This window comes from Heloderma suspectum, chromosome 6, assembly GCF_057233095.1.
Source record: "Heloderma suspectum isolate Gila_16-S chromosome 6, 16-S_ref, whole genome shotgun sequence".
NCBI lineage: Eukaryota > Metazoa > Chordata > Lepidosauria > Squamata > Helodermatidae > Heloderma > Heloderma suspectum.
Genome location: NC_139463.1, coordinates 13,101,859 through 13,124,182, shown reverse-complemented (window position 1 = coordinate 13,124,182; position 22,324 = coordinate 13,101,859). Strand labels below are relative to the sequence as shown.

Below are 22,324 nucleotides of genomic sequence, written 5' to 3'. Positions count from 1 at the left end.
TGCCCAAGGACTTGAAATGGTAACAGAGGAAGCCACCTTGAACCACCTAGTCCAGTATTGGTCTGCTACTCTGACTGGCAGTTGCTCTCCAGAGTCACAGGCAGAGACAGGTGTTTCCCATCACCTGCTACCTAACTCTTGAAAAACAAGAACACCTAAAGATGCCAGGGATAAAACCTGGGACCTTTTGCATGCAAAGCATGTGCTCTACCACTGAGCTATGCCATCTCCCATTGGATCTTTCTCCTTCAGAGATAATTCATTCACACATGCACATACATCACATGAAGAGACTTACAATGGAATGTGTGAACTGACTCTAGGGGTACAATTTAGGGAAATGTCTATGTCTTTCAAACCACATGCAATAATTCCTCAGGATCACCTATCCAGTCTCTAGCAGCCACCTGCAAAACCTAAAAAGTACTGACTAACTCGACTGAAAAGCATTGCATAGGTGGTGTGGATACTTTTGCTGCATGATGGCTCTTCCACAGCTGCATGTCATCCTTTGATGCTGCAGTCATGAAGTGATGAACAGGCATGGATGAACCAGCACCCAGCCATATACCATCATGTGAATTCTGCTATTAAATTCATAGTCAGACAGAATGTGGGCTGGATTTTAAGGTTTTGTTTTAAGGTGGGACTATTTTCAGTCCAAGACAGAACTTATGGACTCTGGTGAGTTTTGGCCTCACTTAGAATCTTCCAGATTGTGCTAGACCTCTCTGCTCCGGAGAACAGAGGCATGTGACCAAGGTACAGTGTGGACCTGACCCTCCTTGCCATGGAGGTATATAGACTGTGGGAAGACACTGATGATGTCATCAGCAACTGCCAATGTCTACAGATCTCTTAGCATCCCACCACCACCACTACCCTGCCACCCAATTTATTTCAGACCCCTGACAGACTCCAATAACTCCTAGCAATCCTAAATATTGATAATATATCAAGACAGCTAGAAATGTACAAGAATTTAATTGCAGTTGGCAAATCATCTGATTTTGCCCCATTCACAACTCCAAACACAGACACAAATGGGAGTGCATTTTTTTAAAATGTTTGCACATTCCCAAACTTGTGACTGCACATGAAAAATACATTTTTTAATCTAAATGTGCACTTTGAAATTCACATTTTTCAAATAATATGCTTTTTTCATGTTTTAGTCAATGGGGGAAATGTGTTTGCACAGAAATGTACACTTTTCCTCTTCGTAACATGCACTTTTTCCATTCAGATGGACTGAAAAACATGTCACAAATGAAAACAGGAGTGAACCAAACTGAGCTTCACCATGACGTTTGGAGAACTGAATTGAGTTTGAACATCCCTGGTTCTTCCATCTCTAAAGACAGCTTCTCAAATAAAATTTTGCTCCAGTTCACAAAAAGGGAGGTGTTATCAGAGCTACATCAATACACAGCATTGTGTACACCATTGTAGCAAGACACATCTCTGGATTTAGCCTGTATATCAACACACACTTCTCACAAGTCGGCAAGTACAAGAGATGCTGCAGGGGTTCCTGTACCATATTAGCTCTTGCTATTAATCAGTCCTGCCAATAAACATAGGAAACTGTAACAGGTAAGGGCATGTCTATATAGCTTCACTCATTCAGGTAGGAACCAAGGAGGCTTAGAAAGAACTATCATCTATTCAAGCTGTTGCACACAAGCAAGCCAAACTCTTCAGTTTGCTTTCAGACAAAGGGAGGATGGGAACAAATTACATACAAAAGTATCTCCCCCTATCTTGTAGTTGAAATAAATCACTCTGGAGCATACAGACCAAAAAGAAAGAAAGCCCCACAAAAGGTGAAGGGGAAAACACCAACGCATGTAGTAGACTCCAGCAACAGAAACACACACAGCTAAGGGGGGGGGGGATTAATTCACCTGCCATGATCTGGCCTAGGACTGCACATCTTGTGACCCATGCCAAGCTAAACACAGCTTACCACCCATGCGTAGAGGTCCATTGGGTTTTCCTTGCTTGAGACTGTAAGAATAAAGTGGCTATCAAGCCCCTGGCAGGCCACAAATACATAAACTACTGGGCTGCATTCAGCTTGGTGACTTGCAAGCAGCATGCCCAGTGTTTGTTTGCTAAGTAGCAATAGTGGTGCAGGGAACACACCCCTCAGGTTTTCCTGTTCCCTCTGAGCTTAGCTACAGTCTTCACAGTAGCTGGTGGGAGGGGGAGGGGAGGATGAGCGGGGGGAGGATTTTTCCCAGCAACAATATATTGTTGTGAGCTATCCTTGTTGTAACACAAAGTATTTTGAACTGGTTTGACCTTGAATGGGTAAGTAAGACCCATTAGCTTTACAAAAGACCTATAAAAGACATCACACACACACACACACACACACACACACACACACACACACCAATACAGCTGCCTGCATTCTTGGAGTCTCCTTGAGAGGGGCTATGGCGATTGTCATGATGAGCTCCTGTTCTTCAAAATTTACCATTACGCTATTGAGTAGCAGCTTCCGGAGAGGATCACAATTGTGGCATGGCAGAAGAGGAGATTTAACACTTCACCTCCTCATCAGCCCCAGTACAAATACCCCCTCCCATGGCTGCTATTTGCCCCAGGAGGTACATTGCTATTGGCAAATAGCATCTGGGAGGATCTCTGAATCAGGACAGTGGTGGGGCAAAAGATTAAACCCCTTCTTAAACCCCACAGTCTTAATCTGGATCATCACCCTCCACCCGTGGCTGCTATTTAACCAAAAACAAAGCATGCAAGGACTAATAATGCACTTAACATCACATCTTGTTTGGCCCTAAGTGGGCCTGGTTTCCAGGCCTGGATGGGAGACTATCTGGAAACCCCGTGCAGCACACCATCTGGAGTTTCACCATCAAAGAAAGGCAAGATATAAATGTAATAAATAAAACCAGTGATCGGCCTCTCTATGGTAGATGCAGGAAGGCCCCGTAGAAAAGGGTGGAGGAAGCTCTGCTCTGCTTCTAAACTGAGAGCAGTTCAGAAGCCAGGGTGAAAAATCCTCCTCAGATTGTGGTTTTAATGTTCTATATATTTTAAATTGTTTTATTGTGTGTTGTTTGGTTTTAATTTTTGTGAACCGCCCAGAGAGCTTCGGCTATTGGGCGGTATAGAAATGAAATTAAATAAATAAATAAATAAATAAGAAAAGGAGTTTGTGTAGGACAACTGTGCAGGACAACTGCTCCCCTCCTCGATCCTCATGAACACAAGCAACATTCAAGCAGGTAGGACTAAAATAAACCAGAAACTCAGCCTGAGAACTATTCCCCATGCCTACTCCAAGCTCTGGCCAAGTGGGAAAGAAAAGAAGCAGAGAGCAAAGCATGCTGGGATGACTCACAGAGGGCCGTACCAAACTGAGAATGTCTGTTCATATCCGCCATCATAGCCGGGCTCCCAGGAAACGTTGGCAGAGGTCATGGAAACGGCGACGCGCACATTGCCCGGAGCATGCGGGCTTGTGCCTGAAAGCAGGGAAAGACAAAAAGCATAGCTGTCAACACTGACATTGAATTGCTTAGGTTCATGAGGAAAAACTGTCAGAAAATCTGTTGGATATCAACTTATAGAGAGGTCTTTTTGTTTGTTTGTTATTCTCAGTTTTTTCCCTTGGTTTTGAGATCTTTAGTATCCTTAATCATTCTTATTAATTTCATTTCCTCTAATCCCTCATTCAAGTTGTGAGTGCTGTTACTTATGTAGCCAAAATGGTAGCAGTCCCACACAAGAAGGGTGTATCAGCAGGCTTGCTAAAGTACAAAAAAGCTGGGGGGGGGGACCTAAGAGGGGGGAGCCCCCCCCCCACAAAGAGCTCAATGAGGACCAAGCAGAGTCAGTGGCTATAGAACACAGAGTAGCTGTGTTTTGGGGGGCGGGGGATAGAATGGGGTATCCTGGAAGAGGGCATGGATGGATGGCCATCTGGAACCCTGAACGCACTCCACACACTGCCACATTCTGTTACAGGTGCCTCGCGTCTTATATACCAGCATTTTATATTCTATACTTTTGTGTTTATAGTCTAAAATAAAAAAAGAGAGATTAATTGTTAAGAAGCATTTGAACAGAGATGCAGAAATTTCCATGCTAAGCAACTAGGATGTCACTTGGCTGGTTTAAAGCAAACTATATTGTTTCAGGAAAAGCTTTAAAAAAAACCCAACAACTTCAATATTAGGCGGTAGACAGTTAGGAGCATTGGCCCTTTGCTTGACTGAGTACTCTGTCAGCTGACCTCCAAGTGCCCCTAAGGGCCCATTTCTGTCCACCTGGCCCAATAAAAACCCTAGCACAACCTTCCCCAGGTTGGCACCTTCCAGATGTTTTGGACTATGACATCCAGCATCCCTCACCATTGGCGATGCTGACTGGGGCAGAAGGAAATTGAAGTCCAAAACATCTGGAGGGCACCAGGTTGGGAAAGGCTGCCCTAGCCTCAGAACTGGTTTCTCAGTCTGAGCAGCTCATCTCATTGGATTGGGTCTTGCCTGGCCAAGCCCCAGCTTCCTTCTGCTGTACCGCTGCCGTTTTTCACACCAGATTGTCTGCATGCCTCTACCTGTCTCTTGCCATTGGACCTTCAATTGCTACCTCTGGAACTTGACCTCTTGTCTTGGGCTATGTTATCTGCTGCAGGCCTCTAGAACTCAACCCATGCCTCCCCCGATACTTTCTTTTGGGCACTTCAGATGGATAACCAGTACTCCCCAAGCCCCTAAAACATGACCGTTTGGGGGGCCTGTCCCCTATAGGGCCCTGACAAACATTGAGGTTGAAATGAAATATCCCTCTAGCTGCACCCTTTACAGAGGGAGAAATGTGCTCAGCCCTGCAAGAAAAGAAGCTTTTATTTTCAATCCATCTAGAGACATAGCCCAAAACCAAACAAACAAAAAAGGACAGATTTTAGCAGCAGGTTCACTGGAGTATGAAATTAAAGGAAAATGTTGCTTTCCTTTTCCTGGGAACCATCCCCAACCTGTGCCTTTCAGCCAAAGCATTTGCCACAGACGTCATCCAAGAAATATGAGCTTCCCCCTGCACAGAGGAGCACATCGCCTCCCTCCAATTATCCCTTAGCCACTCGACTGGCCCAAGGGCTCAAGTAGCTGACTCCTAGAGCAGTTGGAAGGGCCAGCCACTGAAATGTAAGGAATCCTCAAAACAAAGGCAGAGAGATGTGGAGAGAATAGTGCCTAAGTCATTCATCCAGGGTGACGGACTGATGTGTGTGTGTGTTTGTGTAAGGTGGCAACACAGTGTCTTCTGATCTTCTTTCTCTACTCTCTGTTCCAACAAAGTCTCCGTGATCCCTTCCTGCTTCAGTTCTAATTTGTTTTTTCCTGGATCAATTATGAATCACTTGGAATTTGATGATGCCATCAGATTGCAGTTATTTTGGTTGTTTTCAGGACAATATCGATATCTGGAGATTTTATTGTCCCCCAATATGGGTCCAGAAATGGAGATCTCCCCCACTCCCTCCTCCAGAGACCAAACTCAATAATTGTGGTGATCAGTATCATCACTATTTCCACAAGCACTCCCACTTTCCGAAATATCCTTCATCACTCATATCAGTGCTCTTCTTAATCTATTCTTCTCCTGTTCCCTTCACACCATCAGCTGCATTCTAATAAACCATCGTCAGCTACTCCACAGCAACTCCTCTTGCTAAATCATCTCTTTGGTGCCTTTATTCTACTTTCATCTTCTCCAAGTTCGCTATCAAGCTCCACATTCAGTCATCTTTGCTCTCCACTCTCTCTTAGGATTTCATTGGACATTTCTCTTCTTGTCTTTTTCAACTGAAATGGTCAGGAGGGATGTGCATTCCTTTCCCCAAATTGCTATAGTTCTGCATTTAAGACACATGGAACAGACTATTTCACCTCATTCCTCACTTGAAACTAGTGTTCCAGTAATGGGAGAAAGGGTTGTTGTTATTTAGTCGTTCAGTCATGTCTGACTCTTCGTGACCCCATGGACCATAGCATGCCAGGCCTTCCTGTCCTGCGCTGTCTCCCGGAGTATGCTCAAGTCCATATTCATTGCATCGGTGATGCTATCTAGCCATCTCATCCTCTGCCCTCCCCTTCTCCTTTTGCCTTCAATCTTTCCAAGCATCAGGGTCATTTCCAGTGAGTTTTCTCTTCGCATTAGGTGGCCAAAATATTTGAGCTTCAGCTTCCGTATCTGTCCTTCCAAAGAGCAGTCAGGGTTGATTTCCTTTAGGATTGACTGATTTGACCTCCTTGCAGTCCAGGGGACTCGTAAGAGTCTTCTCCAGCAGCACAGTTCAAAGGCATCAATTCTTCGGCGCTCAGCCTTTCTTATAGTCCAGCTCTCACAGCCATCCTTAATGAAAGCTACAACGTCCACTCCTCCACTCCTCCACAATTCTCTCCAAATCAGACCTCCACAAACAACCTTCTAAAAACTAGAGCTTACGGGGCCATCACTAAAGGTCATTTGAGCAGCGTAATTTGAGCACTGTTTAAAAGTGAAAAACATGCTATTGCACATTGTAAGCTGTGACTGTTTCTCTCTTGTCATTCTTAATCTACTGTTGCACAACTGGCTGAACAGAGCAACACCTTGCACTTCTAGTCATTGTTGTTGTTCACACCTCCATGAGAACTATTTGTGCATGGTTGCTTGTGCAAGGCATTTATCTGAAATAGCCAACAGAGAGTGTTCACTTCAGGACCAGAAAAATCATGGGTCTTCACAGCAGCCCCAACAGTCAATGCCTTGGTCATGCCAACAAAACTTCCCATACCTACCAATGACTGTCAGATGAGTGCTAGCAGTTATGCTTGTGACTATGTTGGTAGCGACGCATTCCCACTCTCCGTGGTCATCCTTACTGAGAGATCGGAACTGGAGGCTGCCACTTGGAAGGGTGTTGTGCTTGCTTCTACTGGGCTTCCCTACCTTGGTCAAAGAACAGACAAAGCACAGGGGAAGGAAGGAGAGAGAAAAACACAACTCAGAGGCATGTTGCAAGGGCCTGGGAGTGAGGCAACATTATGCCAACAGGGCTGTCACACACTGGAGGGGTCCTGGGCCCTTCTTGCAGGGACACTCCAAGGCATTAAGCCAAAGGGCAAGGCAAAATCATTGGCCAGAGAGGCAGGATAAGGTAAGTTCCCAGAAGACAGTCCAGACAGGTAAGGCAGGTGTGGAGAGAGGAGCACAAAGCGGGGCTGGCGAGACCAGAGAACCAGCAAAAAAGGCTTGCAGGATTAAGGGAACAGGCAGGGGCAGAGCAAGGAATGGACACAGAGGTGCTGTTGTTGCACATATAAACAGGATCTTGGGCAGGCAAGGGCGGGACCAGTAGCCACATGGAGGGGAGGAGCAAGACAGAGGCAGTGTGTGTGTGTGACTGTCTTCAGCCTTTATTATTTATTTATTTCTTATTAAATTTATCAATCACCCAACTGGCTGATCACCCAGCCACTCCGGGCGATGTACAGTGTATAATAGAACAGTTGAAAACAATAAAATTCTACAATAAAAACGTTTTCTAAAATACTTAACCCATCCCAAATGCCTGCCTGAACAACCACGTTTTTAATGCACGACGGAAGCTCATTAAAGAGGGGGCATGGCAGATTTCCCTAGGGAGGGAGTTCCACAGAGTGGGGGCCACCACAGAAAAGGCATGGTCTAGTATTATTATTTTGTATTTGAATGCCTGTAGTACACCAATGTAAGTTTATCACAAACATAAGAGTTCAAACTCAAGATCTCTTAACAGTTAAGCCATAACTATTCAGTGTAGAGTAATTTTAAGTATGCGCTCTTGCTGGAGGACACAGGTACCACATTGCTGATTAGACCAAAATACACCTGGTCTCACATTCTTTGCAAGAATCCCAGTAACGTACAGGCACTAGATGGTCCACCAGAAATTTGGTGGTGGTCCCACCAGTGGACTGTGATCTACCTTCTAGCAGCCTATGGCTTTCCAGTGAGATGCAGAGGTCCAAGAAAATGGCTGAGAAGGTCTGAAGTTAAGGGTCACTGTTTCCACAACCCCACATCAATCACTGAATGGCAAAGAACCTAGACATTCAAACAGGCATGTACAGATTTAAGAACAGCTTTAGAGCAGCAAGTCTGTTGACTATTCAAGTAACTCTTCTGAAAAAAAGAAAGTGTTGTTGTTTCAACCCCAGAGAAGAGGAAATACAACACAAAATCTTTTACTGGATACTAATTTCTTTTGCTGAATAAGCCTTTAAGGGTGCAATCCTACGGGGATAGGTGATCGCCTCCCAACTCAGAGGTGACTGCCTATCCAATGCAGGGTAGGAGAAGCACGGAGAGGATCATTCCCTCCATGCTTCTCCTGCCATGCAATTGCAGCTAGACAGCCGATTTCGGCTGTCTAGCCATGGGAAGGCAGAGCAGGGGAGGAGGCTGCCAGACGACACATAGGATGTGTTGTACTGGCATTTCCGCCTTCCCTGCCCCGGAACGCCCCGTTTTGGCTGCTCCACACTTCTCTTTCGAAGTGGGGGGGAGGTCAGTTCTCCAGGAATCGACCTCAGAGCACAGACTCTGAGGTCGTTTCCCAGAAATCCACATATCCTATGGCCATCTAGCCGCTGACTAGCAGCCATAGGATTGCTCCCTCCATCACACAGAACTCTTCACTAGGAAGCAATAAGATAAAGACTTCTGCATACTTCTAAATCAATGGAAAGTGATCCAATGAAAAGGCATCAACGTTACCTAACTTATATTTTGATGAGTAAGCTATGGTGAGGGCACGTGCTTGAGCAAAAATTAGTGCTTACGTGAAAGCATAATGCATGCATACATATAAATAATTCTAGAGACCTATTTAATTTCTATGGCTCCCAACCCAAGGAGTGCTGGGCGTTGCGGTTCTACAAAGGGACTAATGGTCTCCAACAAGGAATTCTCCTCAGCCTCACAAAACTGCAGTTATCGGTGTTTTTCGTGAGGATAGCGGGAAGTAGTGATGACAGTTGATTGGGTTGCCAGTGAGTTAAACTCTTACTTAGTTTATTGCTTTAGGCCAGTAGAGGGAGCAATGACTCCATGGATTCTGCCTGCCTTCTTCACCATGGTAATATCCCTCTGTTTGCATGATGAGGCAATCACACTACTTTTCTTGGGCTTCAGGAAGTGCCCTTCGCACTAGGGAGCAATCTACATTACAACTTTAAACTGGTTTCAAACCTGTTTTTAGTGATTACAGCTACCAAATACAGGAATTCTGGGAATTGTAGCTCTAGGAAGAGGGGCTGATTGGGCAGGGGACAGGGGTCTCTAGCAAAGAATTCTCAGTACCCTCATGAAACTGCAGGATCCCTTTAGATAAACCGGTTTGAAACCAGTTAAAAGTTGTAATGTAGATTGGCTCTAGTAGAAGAGAGCTGTATGCTGCTGTCTCAGGCTGCACTTTTGCCTGGGGCAGCAGGTTTGCTGCAGCAGCGGATGGAAGTTGTTTTTTCCCCTTCCCCACAACAGACCATGCATGTTGCTTCTGCTGCACAGCAATAAAAGAGACAAGGGCCCCATACCGTGGAGAGGTGCAAATGGGCTATTCAGAAATCAAGGCAACCCAGAGGATGTGAGCGGATGGGGACTCCAGTGGGCCCAGGGCCAGATGCCAAGTGTATTAAGGTAAGCAGTAGTAGACCAGGACACTGGAGAGGAAGCCCACGGAGAGGCACAAAGGGGAGAATGTGGCCAAGAAGCACAGGAGGAGGAGGAGGAGGAGGAGGAGGAGGAGAAGGAGAAGGAGAAGGAGAAGGAGATGATGATGATGATGATGATGATGATGATGATGATGATGGGGGAAGCCGGCATAGCCCACGAGACTCAGGTTCAAATCCCTGCTCAGCCATGAAGCTCACTGGGTGTCTTTGGGCCTGTCATTTTCTCTCCTAGTTTAATCTCTCTCATAGGATAGGGGAGGATAAAATGGGAGAAACCTCCATGGATGTCAGGAAGAACAATATATATAAAAAGTAAAACAGCCAGGTAATCCAAAGGTGCCACGATTCACAGCCTGCTGCAGATGAGAGCCAGCATGGGTCATGGTTAGAGTGCTGGACTAGGACCAGGGAGTTCAAATCCTCACTCAGCCACGGAGTTCACTGGGTAGCCCTGCCCCACCTCCCTCCCTCTCTGCCTAATAGTACACAGCTGGTGCTCATTCAAGTGGTGAATGGCAATGGCAGCAGCCGTTAAATGTAGGCTGAGCTAAACATTACAATAAACTAGGTGGCAATCACACCTAGTTCCACTCATCCTGTCTCCCAAACTCATCACACAATGTGCTCCTCCACACCTGCAGGAGGCAGCCAATGACGTGCATGGGGGGCACAGAAACACACGTGCACCAGGATATCAGGATGAGGCAAAAGTCCAACTAGATGTTAGAGGGGCAGGGAGGACAGCTTGATGCAGTGCAGCCCTGCCTCTTTTAATGTTGACTTTCAGCAGTTAATTAGCCACGACCTCCTGACTGTGCTGCGACATGTCCTGGTTTGGCACATGACAGCACAGGGCAAAATCTCAGCGCAGGATGACAGAGAGGCTAATCTGCTCTCCACACTGCACAAGGCAACTGTAGCCCTGGGGGAAAGGAAGCCTGAGTGGGGAGGGCACCTGTAGTAGTCGCTGGCAAAGAGGAGCAAGAAAAGGGAGGTGGGAATAGAGCGGCTCGTTTTGCAGACACTGCTGCTGCTAAGGCTTCTGCAGTGTCTGATTGCCTTCTTGCGAGGAGCTGGGTTTCCCCCACCCACCTGCGGGACAGGGCGGCAGTGGTACAGCCCGAAGCGAAGCAGCTGAACCTGCAGTTTGCTCTTACCGGGACAGAGTGTGGCTTCTCTGTCTGTAATATTCATCAAAAGCCAAAGGCACTGCAGATTTTTCTGGCAGGCCGGGTACCTTTCTCCAGGCGATGACGGGAAAGGGGTCTCCTGCAGCAGCACAGGGTATGAACAGCTCCCTCCCTGCCTCTTGTCTGTACTCCCAGCCTGGTAGCACCGTGAAATAGGGTGGGTCCTGTAGCCAGGATGAAGCGGGGAGGGAGGCAGAGAAAGGGAAAATAGATCAGTAAAATCGAACCACTCTCATTGAGCATGCAGCATTAAAAACAGAGCTGCCAACCTATTACAGGACTTTTAGCCAATTAATGAATATGCCAAAAGCCAGGTGGTTAACAGTTTTATGTTGACTTACATACAAGCACTGACCCATGTAAATTCATGGGCGGTGCAATACCTTCTTTGTTCTTTCTGCCTTCACTCTCACACACTTCCCACTCATGTAGTCGTTAGTAATGAACACACTATTCGCGCATATAATTTACATACAGCTCATGCACACAGAAACACCCACATACTCACAAAACACAGAGTATAGCAACTGACGGACACTAATGGAGGTACCTTCCTTCTCTGCTGAATGCCTCCCCATCAGACATCGTAAGCTTGTGTGCTGACTTTTTATACTTCTAAGCTGGAATCTTCATAAACATTCCATATCATGTCAGCAGCAAAGGTAACAGCTAAGGAGGGCTTATTTCAACCAAATGAATCCAAAATTCTCCAGCCAATAGCTGTGGAGGTTTAAGAAAATGCAGCCTATGTTTTCCTTAGTTTAGTTGAGCTAAGTTGATTTTGGCCCCGGTGGGGCCTTTCAGTATACTAGCCTTACCATCACAACCGGCATTTGGTTAGTGTGTGTGCGTGTGTGTGTGTAATACATATAGTTCACAAGCTATTCAGAACAGGAATATATCAACAGGTGAGATACCTTCAGTACCAGTCGGGCAGGGGGGGACTGGCCCATTGTACCCAGAGCGTTATAAGGCACGCAGGTGTATGTGCCAAGAGCTTCTTCTGTCGCCTCTTCTATTCGAATTGAGCCATCTTCCATCAGGCTCCAGCCAGAATACTGCATAGGCAAGAGAAGAGACTAGATACGTTGTAGCTTTGAGTTCCACAGGATTAATATCTTGTGTATAGCTATTTTTCCCCCCCGGCTTAATTACCTGGTTTAAGGTACATCTATTTAAGTGTGGATGCTGTCTGAATGAGAACATTAGCCTTTCCCCTTCAGCTGGCTTTTAAAAGATGCCTGTTTGTAATGCTTTTCATTTGTCAGTAGGTGCAAACAGTAGGTGCTGTTTGCACCACCCAGTGATTGAGGGCAGAACCACACATTATGTGTAGTTCAAGGATTCTTCTTTCAGACTTTTTCTTTAATACAATGCAATTGTTGAGGCTACAATTTGAGGAGAAAGATTGGAGTGGACAGATGGAGCTTTTTAACAATGTTTTCTGCTGGAAGTTCTCTTTCTCACATACGTACACGTATGTGGCACTTACCCTTGCAAGGGATACAGGTACCTAAGGGGATTTCAGCTTGGGACCCATGCATTGATCTGGTCAAAACCCTGGTCACAACCCTGATCTGGTCAAAGGAGGGAACTACAGACAAAACAGCCAAATCAGCAGGGAGGCCTCTTGGACAGCAATAGGCAGATAATGTGGTAAGGACTGGCTCCTATAACAGTTTGGTTTAGTTTATTACATTTCTGTATCGCTTCACACAACCGGAAGGAGACCTGAAGCGATTTACAAAGAAATAATAAAAAACAAAAACACCACGAAATACAATTTAAGATGACATATTCATTAGAAACATACACATTTATAAAGGAATTCATTAAAAAGATCACCCGGCCAAATGACAAAAACCATCCACCATCCAGCACAGGAATGAAACATCAAAAATAGCCACCAAAGCTGGGCCATTAAACTATCCAAATGGCTGGTGAAAGAGAAATGTGTTCTCTGGACACCTAAAAGATGACAAAGTTGGTGGCAGGCAAGAGCATCCTATAATCGGGGACTACCACAGAAAAGGGCTCTTCTCTTGTCACCACTCTATAAGCATCTGTTGGAGAAGGCACAGAGAAAAGTGTCTCAGATGTCAATCTCAGGGTCCAGGCAGGTGCATATGGGGACAGGCAGTCCTTCAGGTACTGGGGCCCTGAGCCGGGTAAAGCTTTATAGTCAAAACCAGCACTTGCAGTGGAGGAACTCTGCATCAGTGCAATGCATCAGCCATGAGAAATTGGGTCTGAAAATTATCCCCAATTTGCTTATACAGCACTCTAAGAGTAGGGATAGGGACCAAGTCTGCCACAAGAAGAATTAAGGCCAGAAGCCTAAGTACCGGTTGAGTTAATGATTCCCAGATTGGTAGTAGATCATCATCATCATCATTTAATTTATATGCCGCTTTTCCACAAAAAGTGTCCAAAGTGGCTAACAAAACAGCAGTACAACAACAAAAAACATACCAATACATCATTATAATAAGACCTCATTACAATCATAAACAACTCATTTCACTGATACTAACATAATAACAGATTAATTACAAAATAGGCAAAATCAAACATTGCAACACAGTATCAGTTATTATCTTTCAGTAGGATCACACCACGTTCCAGTAGGTTCTGGTCCCAGTACACTCTAGGTCTCCCTCTATATATGCAGAGACCTCCACTGTAGCAAGGGGGGGGTACTGCAAGAGACGGAGCATACAAAGTGTGGACTGGTGATGCCCCACCACCACTGGATACACAAGGCTTCTCAGTGCACCCCTGGTACAAACTGTAGAATCCGTTCCAGATTTCATAGTCACCTCCAGACTCTGGCAGAGTGGGATCAACCCATTCCCTGGAATTGCCGAAATTTTCCAAGGTGGAATCAAACAGTTCTGCTCAGCCTTATCAGAAATGGTCCGGCTGCTGCCCAAATCTACATTCCATCTTGTTCTCACAGCATGCTGTGGAGGAGAGGCCAAATCACAGGCCCTGCATGTGGCTTAAGAAACTGCTCAGTCCTACTCCCAACTTCTTTTCCTATTGTTTTGGCCAAGATGCAATGTTGCAGCCACAAAAAAACCAAGCACGACACACCTAGCGAGCACTGAAGAAACAAACAGAACTGTCGCTCCTTGGATTTGACGGGGATTAATAAACCAAAATCCCTTGTCAACATTTTGGATTGCATTTGCAATCCTTTCATTGCTGTCAGCTGGGGGAGGGTCAGTTATCATAATTGCCCTACTTGGATGGCACAGATGTATTGCTTCCGGGAAACATGTTGACACAGAGCCCTGCTAATGAGATGTGGACAATTTCTCCTCTTGGCATTGGTTTGAATCTAGCTCAGGTCAGTAGCGCTCAATAGCCACAGCTACCTAATGGCTGTTTGTGGGCTTCTATAAAAAAAAAAAAAAAATACCACAAAACTAGGATCTCCAGTTGTTCCCATTATCATTACAGCCAGGATGAAAAAATAATCTGAAGCAAACTGGAATACCAGCCCTGGTTCCGGCATACAGCACTTTACTCCAGAGTAAACTGCACTGGACTGAAGATATGATGCAACACGTGATCTCTCCACCACAGGCCATCAGGGGAGCATTGCCAGGCCAAATTTAAAGTGCTAGTTTTGACCTAAAAAGCCTCAAATGGTTTGGGACCAGGTGATGTGAAAGACTGCCTACACTACACCCACACGAACCTGCCTAGCATTAAGGTCTGCTTCAGAGACCCTGCTAATAGGTCTGCCAGTGAGATTAATTTGGTTGGTAGACAGGAGAGACAGGGCCCTTTCAGTGGTGGTCCCCAAGTTTTAGAACTCCCTCCCCTAGTGAAGTGTGTACAACCTCAACTCTGAAAATATTAAAATGGGTTTTGAGAACTAGTTTTATTTTGGACTGCTTTTTCTTTAATTGGGTCTTTTATCTCTGCAGCTTTTAAAATTGAGGAATCACTTATAGGTTTAGCATTTTTATTTATTAGGTTTGCCATTTTATCTATCCATTTTAACTGACCCCTGTTTTTAAGTGATTTTTATGTCGCCGTCTGGTTATTTGTGATTTTGTTTGATTGTATTTTATATGGTTATTTTTGTGATCTGCCTATGACCTAAAAGAAGGCCTATAAAAATGTATGGATAAATAATAAAATTCACCCCCTTTGTGCCAGTTCCACTTAAAATCATAGAATCATAGAATAGTAGGGTTGGAAGGGGCCTACAAGGCCATTGAGTCCAACCCCCTGCTCAATGCAGGAATCCAAGTCAAATGCAGGAATCCAAGTCACTTCAAGGAAGCTATCGATCCTGGATCAGATCAAGGGTCCAGCTAGTCTCAAATTCTTTCTCCAACAGATGCCTCTTGGAAGCTCACAAACAAAGCAAATGGCTTGGTGCCAGGTTACCTAAAGGACCGTCTCCTCTCTTATATACCTGCCTGGACCCTAAGATCAACAGTCCTTCTCTGGGAACCACCACCAAAGGAAGTGAGGTGGGTGGCTACTAAGAAGCAGGCCTTTTCTACTGTAGCATCCTAGTTATGGAATGATCTTCCCAGAGAGGCTTGTCTGACGTCTACGTTGTGCTCTTTCCGGTGCTGGGTGAAGACCTTGTTTTTCCAGGCATTTTAGTCTTTCAGTTTCTGTTTTAAAACCGTTACTGTATTTTAAATCTTTGCACTGCTGCTGGGTTTTATATTGGTTTTTACTTTTATTCTATACTGTAGTTTTGAACTTTTATACTGCATCTTATGTTGTATTTTATGGTTTTAATTGTTGTGAACTGCCCAGAGACCTTCAGCTATTGGTCGGTATAGGAATGAAATAAATAAGTAAATAAAGATGGAAGCATCTATCCTCTGTTGCTTGCTTCCCAGACAACCCCCCTCATTCCTGACCACTGGCTGTACTGGGTGGGGCTGATGAGAGTTGGAGTCTAAGAACAGCTGGAGGGCCACAGGTTGCTGAACCCTGATCTACTTTCTCTGAATATATGTCAACCCTGTCAGGTCTCCTGCAAGGGTTACTTCAGGTGGTTAGGTTCTGTGACCAGGGGGAGTCCAAGTATGCTAGGAGCAGGTGTCAAATCAGGGGTCAAGTTCCATGGCAGCAGTTAAGGATGGGGTGGGGGCAGAAACTTAGGATGTTGGTCAGACTAAGGAGCAAACTCTGGGGTTTTATAGGGCCTGGTGGTCAGGATTGGCCCTTGGGGTCAGCTGACTGGCCCTTGTGCTCCAGACTGGTACTGTAGCCTCAATGGCACCCTTAAAGCAGAGTGTTCAGTCTTACAGGAGCTGTGGTTGAAGACACACACCCTCCCAGAACCTTCATGAACAGACATTGATACAACTCTTGTCCATAAACCTGTCTACTTCTCCACCCAAAACATCTTGAAAGAAACCATCCTTAGCACAGATGAATGGAAAGCAGATGTGTTTGTTTTGTGTGTACATAAATCTGGAGTTCTCACTACAGAAATTTATTCTGCAGATAGCAGTCCTCTTATAGGAAAAAGGGGGTTGCGATCTTGCCAAATGTTAAGGCACTGCAAACTCTTCAATGGGTGAGTTAGGCATGTGCAGAAATCTGTCTAATGGAAATTAACAGGGCTCTCAGCTTTGGCTGGATTGTGCCTCTGATTAGCAACATCACCACTGCTAAAGTCCAAAGCCACATTTAGCAGGCAACCCACATCTGAAACCGTCAGAATATAATCTTTAAGATGTTAATATTTAAAGAAAACTCAAAATATTGAGTATTCTGTTTTAAATATTTAAAAGAATGAAGTCCTTGATAGGATTTTAAAACCAAGGTAATAGCAGTGTGGAGTCTTGTTAAAGAGGATCTTTTGAGCACCAGTTTCCCATTTATAGTAATATCTGCAGGATGACACTTTATAGTTCCACCAGCGTTAGATTAATGATGCTTATCTCCCGCAGTGACAGGAAAAAAGAACTCCGTACAAGACCCTAGATGGGAAGATTGCAGCTGATTAGACTGAAGAATCCAAAATATAGGGCACATGTCATTGCCTTCTTAAAGTCAAGAGTCTTCCCCATGGTGAGAAGGGGGTGTTGGGGGGAAGCAATAGAGCAGGGTGTTTGTCTCTCCCCAACCTTTGTCAGAGCATTATTTTCCTATGAAATTGGGGGGTGGGGGGGGACTTTTGGAGATTTCTGTGAGTGGGTGAAAATCGTATGACTTTTCAGGTGAGTGAGTACAAAGCAGCCAAGATTGCCCTAGGATCTTGTTCTTGTTGCATTTCGTATTTGACCTTTTAATGTTCTAAGCTGAGCTCAGCAGTGCTGCTGACACATGCTTTGAAAATGAAGGCTAAATGCCCCTGGGAAATACGTCAAGTTAAGCTTCCCCAACCTGATGCCTTCCAGATGTTTTGAATGGCAGCTCACATCATCCCCATCATTAGCCATGCAGACTGGGGGTGATGGGAATTGTAGTCCCAAACATCTAGAAGTAATTCCTATGGCATTCAGCCCTCATTTTCAAAGCACACGGCACTTTAAATGATTTTTTTAAAGAATGGAAAAACCTTCACTCACCTTGTCTAATTGTAAGCAGAAAAGTAACCCCCTTACCCAAATGTTCTCCCTCACTCACCCAAATGTTTCATGCCCTCTCCCTGATCTACTGAGAAGGTTTTCACCTCCCTCACCCACCCCAAATGTTGTGAAAAATAACTGGGCGAAAGGTTTCCACCCGACCTTGCACCCACCTTGGCGTGTGATAAATGTGGCCCTGCCTAAATTGACAAAGACCATATGGGAGAGGGAGGGCGACATATCGCTAATAGGGCTCCCGTCTGATGAAAGACACCTTATAGTGCAATCCTTTATATGCTTACTCAGAAGTTAGTCCCACTGCTTTCTCCCAAGTAAGTGAGCAGAGGATTGTAGCCTGAATCCATTAGTTGTATGAATTACTGTTGACTAATTAACATTTGCATACAAGGACAAATTAGTTCTAAAGAAAAATAAAGCATGACTCATTTTAGGGTCTGTGACAATGAAAGCATATGCCATGGAAGGCATCATCTTAGAACTCTCCCTTCTCCTTCACAGAGGAGGGTTTTTTTAATAGGTACCTGTATTAAAAAGGGTATTTTCCATTTAAATCTGATGACTAATTAATTAGGGCCCTCTCTTTAGTTGATTAATATGTTTTAACTGATGGATCTTAACTGATTGATGGACTGACAGTGCAATACTATGCATTTCTACTTAGACATAGAGTTCTAGGAGGATTAATCCCAATAAATAAGTGTAGACTGCAGTGTAAATGTTGCAGCCCTGGTCTCTCAACCACTGTAATCAATCCACTGTAGTTTAGTAGCTAGAATGTGCCAGACTAGGTCTGGGGAGACTCCAGTTCAAATCCTCACTCATCCACAAAGCTCCCTAGGGAACTTTGGGCCAATCATTCTCTTTGTCTAAACTACCTCACAGGGTTGTTTTGAGGAGAAAATGGAGAGGGAGAATCTTGTACACTCCTTGGGGGAAGGGCAGGATTATAATGCAATACACACATCTGCAATCATTTAAATTAAAAAAAAACCCTCTTACAATGCATTTTACCTTTTCAATGTGCAGAGGGCGTCCATCTTTGTTCCACTTGACCAGAGTAACCGGGGGTTCTGCCTCAACTGGGCAGCGGATGTATCCATGTATCCCCACAGGAACATATATGATTGGTGGCATGTTCACCACCCGGGCAGGATCTGGGACAGAAGCAGTCAGAAGTTATGAAGAGTTTTGTTTTTGTTTTAATCTGACCATTTCTTTTGGCTTCCAGATAAGTGCAAGCAGGGTCAGTAACCTTTTTATAATGGTGTTCAAACTTCGCATGTTTATTCACTAACATTCATAAAACTCCTGCCTCCAAAGACCATTATCTTTGTGCTCATTATCTCCCCCAGATCCATTAGAACAACACTAAGCATTTACATGGAGCTTTAGTCATTGGAATAATTTTATCTCAATCTATCTATGCTAAGCCCTAGGAACATGACGCATATTTGGGGTGGGGGAGGACAGGTAAGAACATGCGTGCGCGCGTGCACACACACCTCTTCATCCTTCCATGTTCAGCATTAAAGTACTTCACCTTGCTTTAAAACAACAACAGTGATGGTTATGATAACTTTCGCATGTAGCAGGCATAACCTGCACTTTTTCTAAAGCCTTCTGTGTAAACAGGAGCAATAGAAGCATATTTGAAATGAATGCCGGGGCAAGGGATGAATGGATGTCCACTTTGCTACATTCCACTAGAACCTGCCTAGAGTAGATTTTGAGATTAATTTGAAGGTTCCTGTTTGGGCAAAACAGAGAGAGAGAGATTGAGAGAGAGAGAGAGAGAGAGAGAGAGAGAGAGAGAGAGAATGTTGAAAGGAAGATTTGATCAAACCAGCAAATTATTGGACTGAGCGGTTTGTACTTCATTAAGCTGCCACTGTGTTTCACCTAAAATGGAAATTCCGAGCAAAGCTGGGAGCTCCTACTGGGGAGAAACATCCAAAAGAACTGTGAGTGAAGCAAAGAGAGTTTCAATAAGACTGGCGGAATGTCTTGAAAGCAGTGGTGGGTTATACACATCCCTTAGATTCATTGATAATGTGGAGTCCCAACCTGTTTCTCCTACTCAGCTTGCTCATCTTAGCTGATGCACCCCCTAACTCATTCCCACCAGGGTCAATATCAACAACGTTTCCTGTAGCCCAGCATGTATGTGCCTACGTGCCCAAACATAGTCAAAACCTATACCTACCTCGAAGTCAACATGGATTGGCCTATACCTACCTCGAAGCCTATACTCGAAGTCAACATGGATTTGTCAAAAACAAGTTTGAAGCCAACATGAATTTGTCAAAAACAAGTTCGAAGCCAACATGGATTTGTCAAAAACAAGTTCGAAGCCAACACGGATTTGTCAAAAACAAGTCCTGCCAGACAAATCTGATCTCATTTTTTGATCTAGTCACCTCCCTTGTAGACCGTGGGAATGCTGTAGACATCATATACCTCGACTTCAGCAACGCTTTCGACAAAGTGCCCCATGATATCCTGATGAGCAAACTAGCTCAAAGTGGGCTAGATGAAACAACGATCCGGTGGCTCCACAGTTGGCTACAGAATCGGACTCAAACAGTGCTTATCAATGGGACCTTCTCAAACTGGGGAGAGGTAACGAGTGGGGTGCTGCAGGGCTCAGTCCTGGGCCCAGTGCTCTTCAACATTTTTATTAATGACTTGGAGGAGGAGGTGCAGGGAATGCTGATCACATTTGCAGATGATACAAAATTGGGCGGGATAGCTAATACTTTGGAAGACAGAAACAAAATACAAAGTGATCTGGATAGACTGGAGCGCTGGGCAGAAAACAACACAATGACATTGAATAGGGATAAATGCCAAGTTCTGCACCTAGGAAAAAGAAACCAAAGGCACAGTTACAAGATGGGGGATACGTGGCTCAACAACACTACAAGCGAGAAAGATCTTGGAATTGTTGTCGATCACAAGCTGAATATGAGCCAAAAATGTGATGTGGCTGCAAAAAAGGGAAATGCTATTTTGGGCTGCATTAATAGACACATAGCTTCCAAATCCCGGGAAGTACTAGTTCCCCTCTACTCAGCACTGGTTAGGCCTCATCTGGAGTACTGTGTCCAGTTCTGGGCACCACACTTGAAGAAGGATGCAGACAAACTGGAGAGGGTTCAGAGGAGGGCAATGAAGATGATCAGGGGACTGGAAATAAAGCCCTATGAGGAGAGACTGAAAGAACTGGGCATGTTTAGCCTTGAGAAGAGAAGACTGAGGGGAGATATGATAGCACTCTTCAAGTACTTGAAAGGTTGTCACAGAGAGGAAGGCCAGGATCTCTTCTCCATCATCCCAGAGTGCAGGACACGGAATAATGGGCTCAAGTTACAGGAAGCCAGATTCTGGCTGAACATCAGGAAAAACGTCCTGACTGTTAGACCAATACGACAATGGAACGAATGACCTAGGGAGGTGATGGGCTCTCCCACACTGGAGGCATTCAAGACAAGGCTGGATAGCCATCTGTCAGGGATGCTCTGACTTGGATCCCTGCATTGAGCAGGGGGTTGGCTCAATGGCCTTGTAGGCCCCTTCCAGCCCTACTATTCTATGATTCTATACCTTCTCATACCATTTAGCAGTTCACAGGATTGTACAGGTGAAGCGGGCAGAACAGAGGGAAAATTTGTGACAAGGTTTGCTACCTTCCAGCCAAGAAACAGTGCTCACACCTTTACAAAGGGTCAATGCCATGATGCCACTGTGGCTTTCTCCAAGCCTGCTTCTTCCCCAATTCCACTGCTCACCTTTCTTTCCCACCTGATAGATCAGAGAAGGTTTCCAGTTTTGCCCAATAGCTAATACAGAAGAATGGGCAATAGGACCATACACACATACCTTGCTGGATCAACCCAAACATGGCCAAGAGCCAGGGAAGCCTGCTTAATCCTCACTGTGCCAGGCCCATCCAGAGGTAACATGTGTCGTCTCTGGACTCTCCAAACCCAGCACATAGTCCAGCACCCCTGTAATGGCACAGGGGACTCTTGAGTGTTCTTGGTTAATACACCCTGTGTGCCCTTTACCACCTGTGGACCCACCACCCCCATCCCAAGACAGTCAGAAACATAAGCAGCTGCCTTATACCAGGTCAGACTACTTGTTCATCTAGCTCACTACTGTCGACCTTGACTGGTAAAGGTTCTCTTGGGTCTCTGGCAGATGCTTTTCACACTACCTGCTACCTGATCCTTTTTTTAAGCTGAGATGCCAAGGATCATACCAGATAACTTCTGCATTCAAAACAGGTACTTTACCTACCGAGCTATAGTAGCTGATGATGGTGATATGATATGGACTCTCAAGACAACATAGCCAGTCCTCTAGTAAACCAGCATCTGAAGCTTGTGACGTGACAGACCCTGCTTGTTTGGGACCCACATTAGTTTTCCACAAACAGAACAGAAACGACACACCTAAGCCATGTTTTATCCCTTTATTTTCAGTTATTTGAAAATAGAGACCACATCTACACCACAGAACTAACTTTAACTGATTTTAAAAACAGCTGTGCCTTCTCCCCAAGGGAACTGTGGGGACAGTAGTTCTGTGAAGAGGGACTACACCCTCACCAAACTGTGGTTCCCAGATTCTTTGCTGAAGCTATGACAATTAAACTTCCATAACACTGGGTGAAGGTTTGTAGAGCAGAAATGCAAAGAGAAGGATTATGTCAAAAAGCAAAGGATTTCTCAACTTGTCTATATGAGGGGAAAGAAGATTCCGGCATCTTAGGAAAGAAATGTAACATATATAGTCATCAATATGAAAACGG

The 22,324-nt window shown here is 44.9% G+C and overlaps 1 protein-coding gene across 1 annotated transcript in view; it reads right to left on the bottom strand.

The window, feature by feature from the left end:
* The window catches only part of IGSF9B (immunoglobulin superfamily member 9B), a 137,049-nt gene that overhangs the window by 40,256 nt on the left and 74,469 nt on the right, over nucleotides 1-22,324 (bottom strand). The window contains exons 10-14 of the mRNA XM_084807237.1: nucleotides 18,520-18,662; nucleotides 11,845-11,985; nucleotides 10,975-11,091; nucleotides 6,822-6,972; nucleotides 3,377-3,500 (exon numbers count right to left, since the gene is read on the bottom strand). Coding sequence (XP_084663363.1) covers nucleotides 3,377-3,500; nucleotides 6,822-6,972; nucleotides 10,975-11,091; nucleotides 11,845-11,985; nucleotides 18,520-18,662 — 676 coding nt within the window. The remainder of the gene's footprint in view (nucleotides 1-3,376; nucleotides 3,501-6,821; nucleotides 6,973-10,974; nucleotides 11,092-11,844; nucleotides 11,986-18,519; nucleotides 18,663-22,324) is intronic.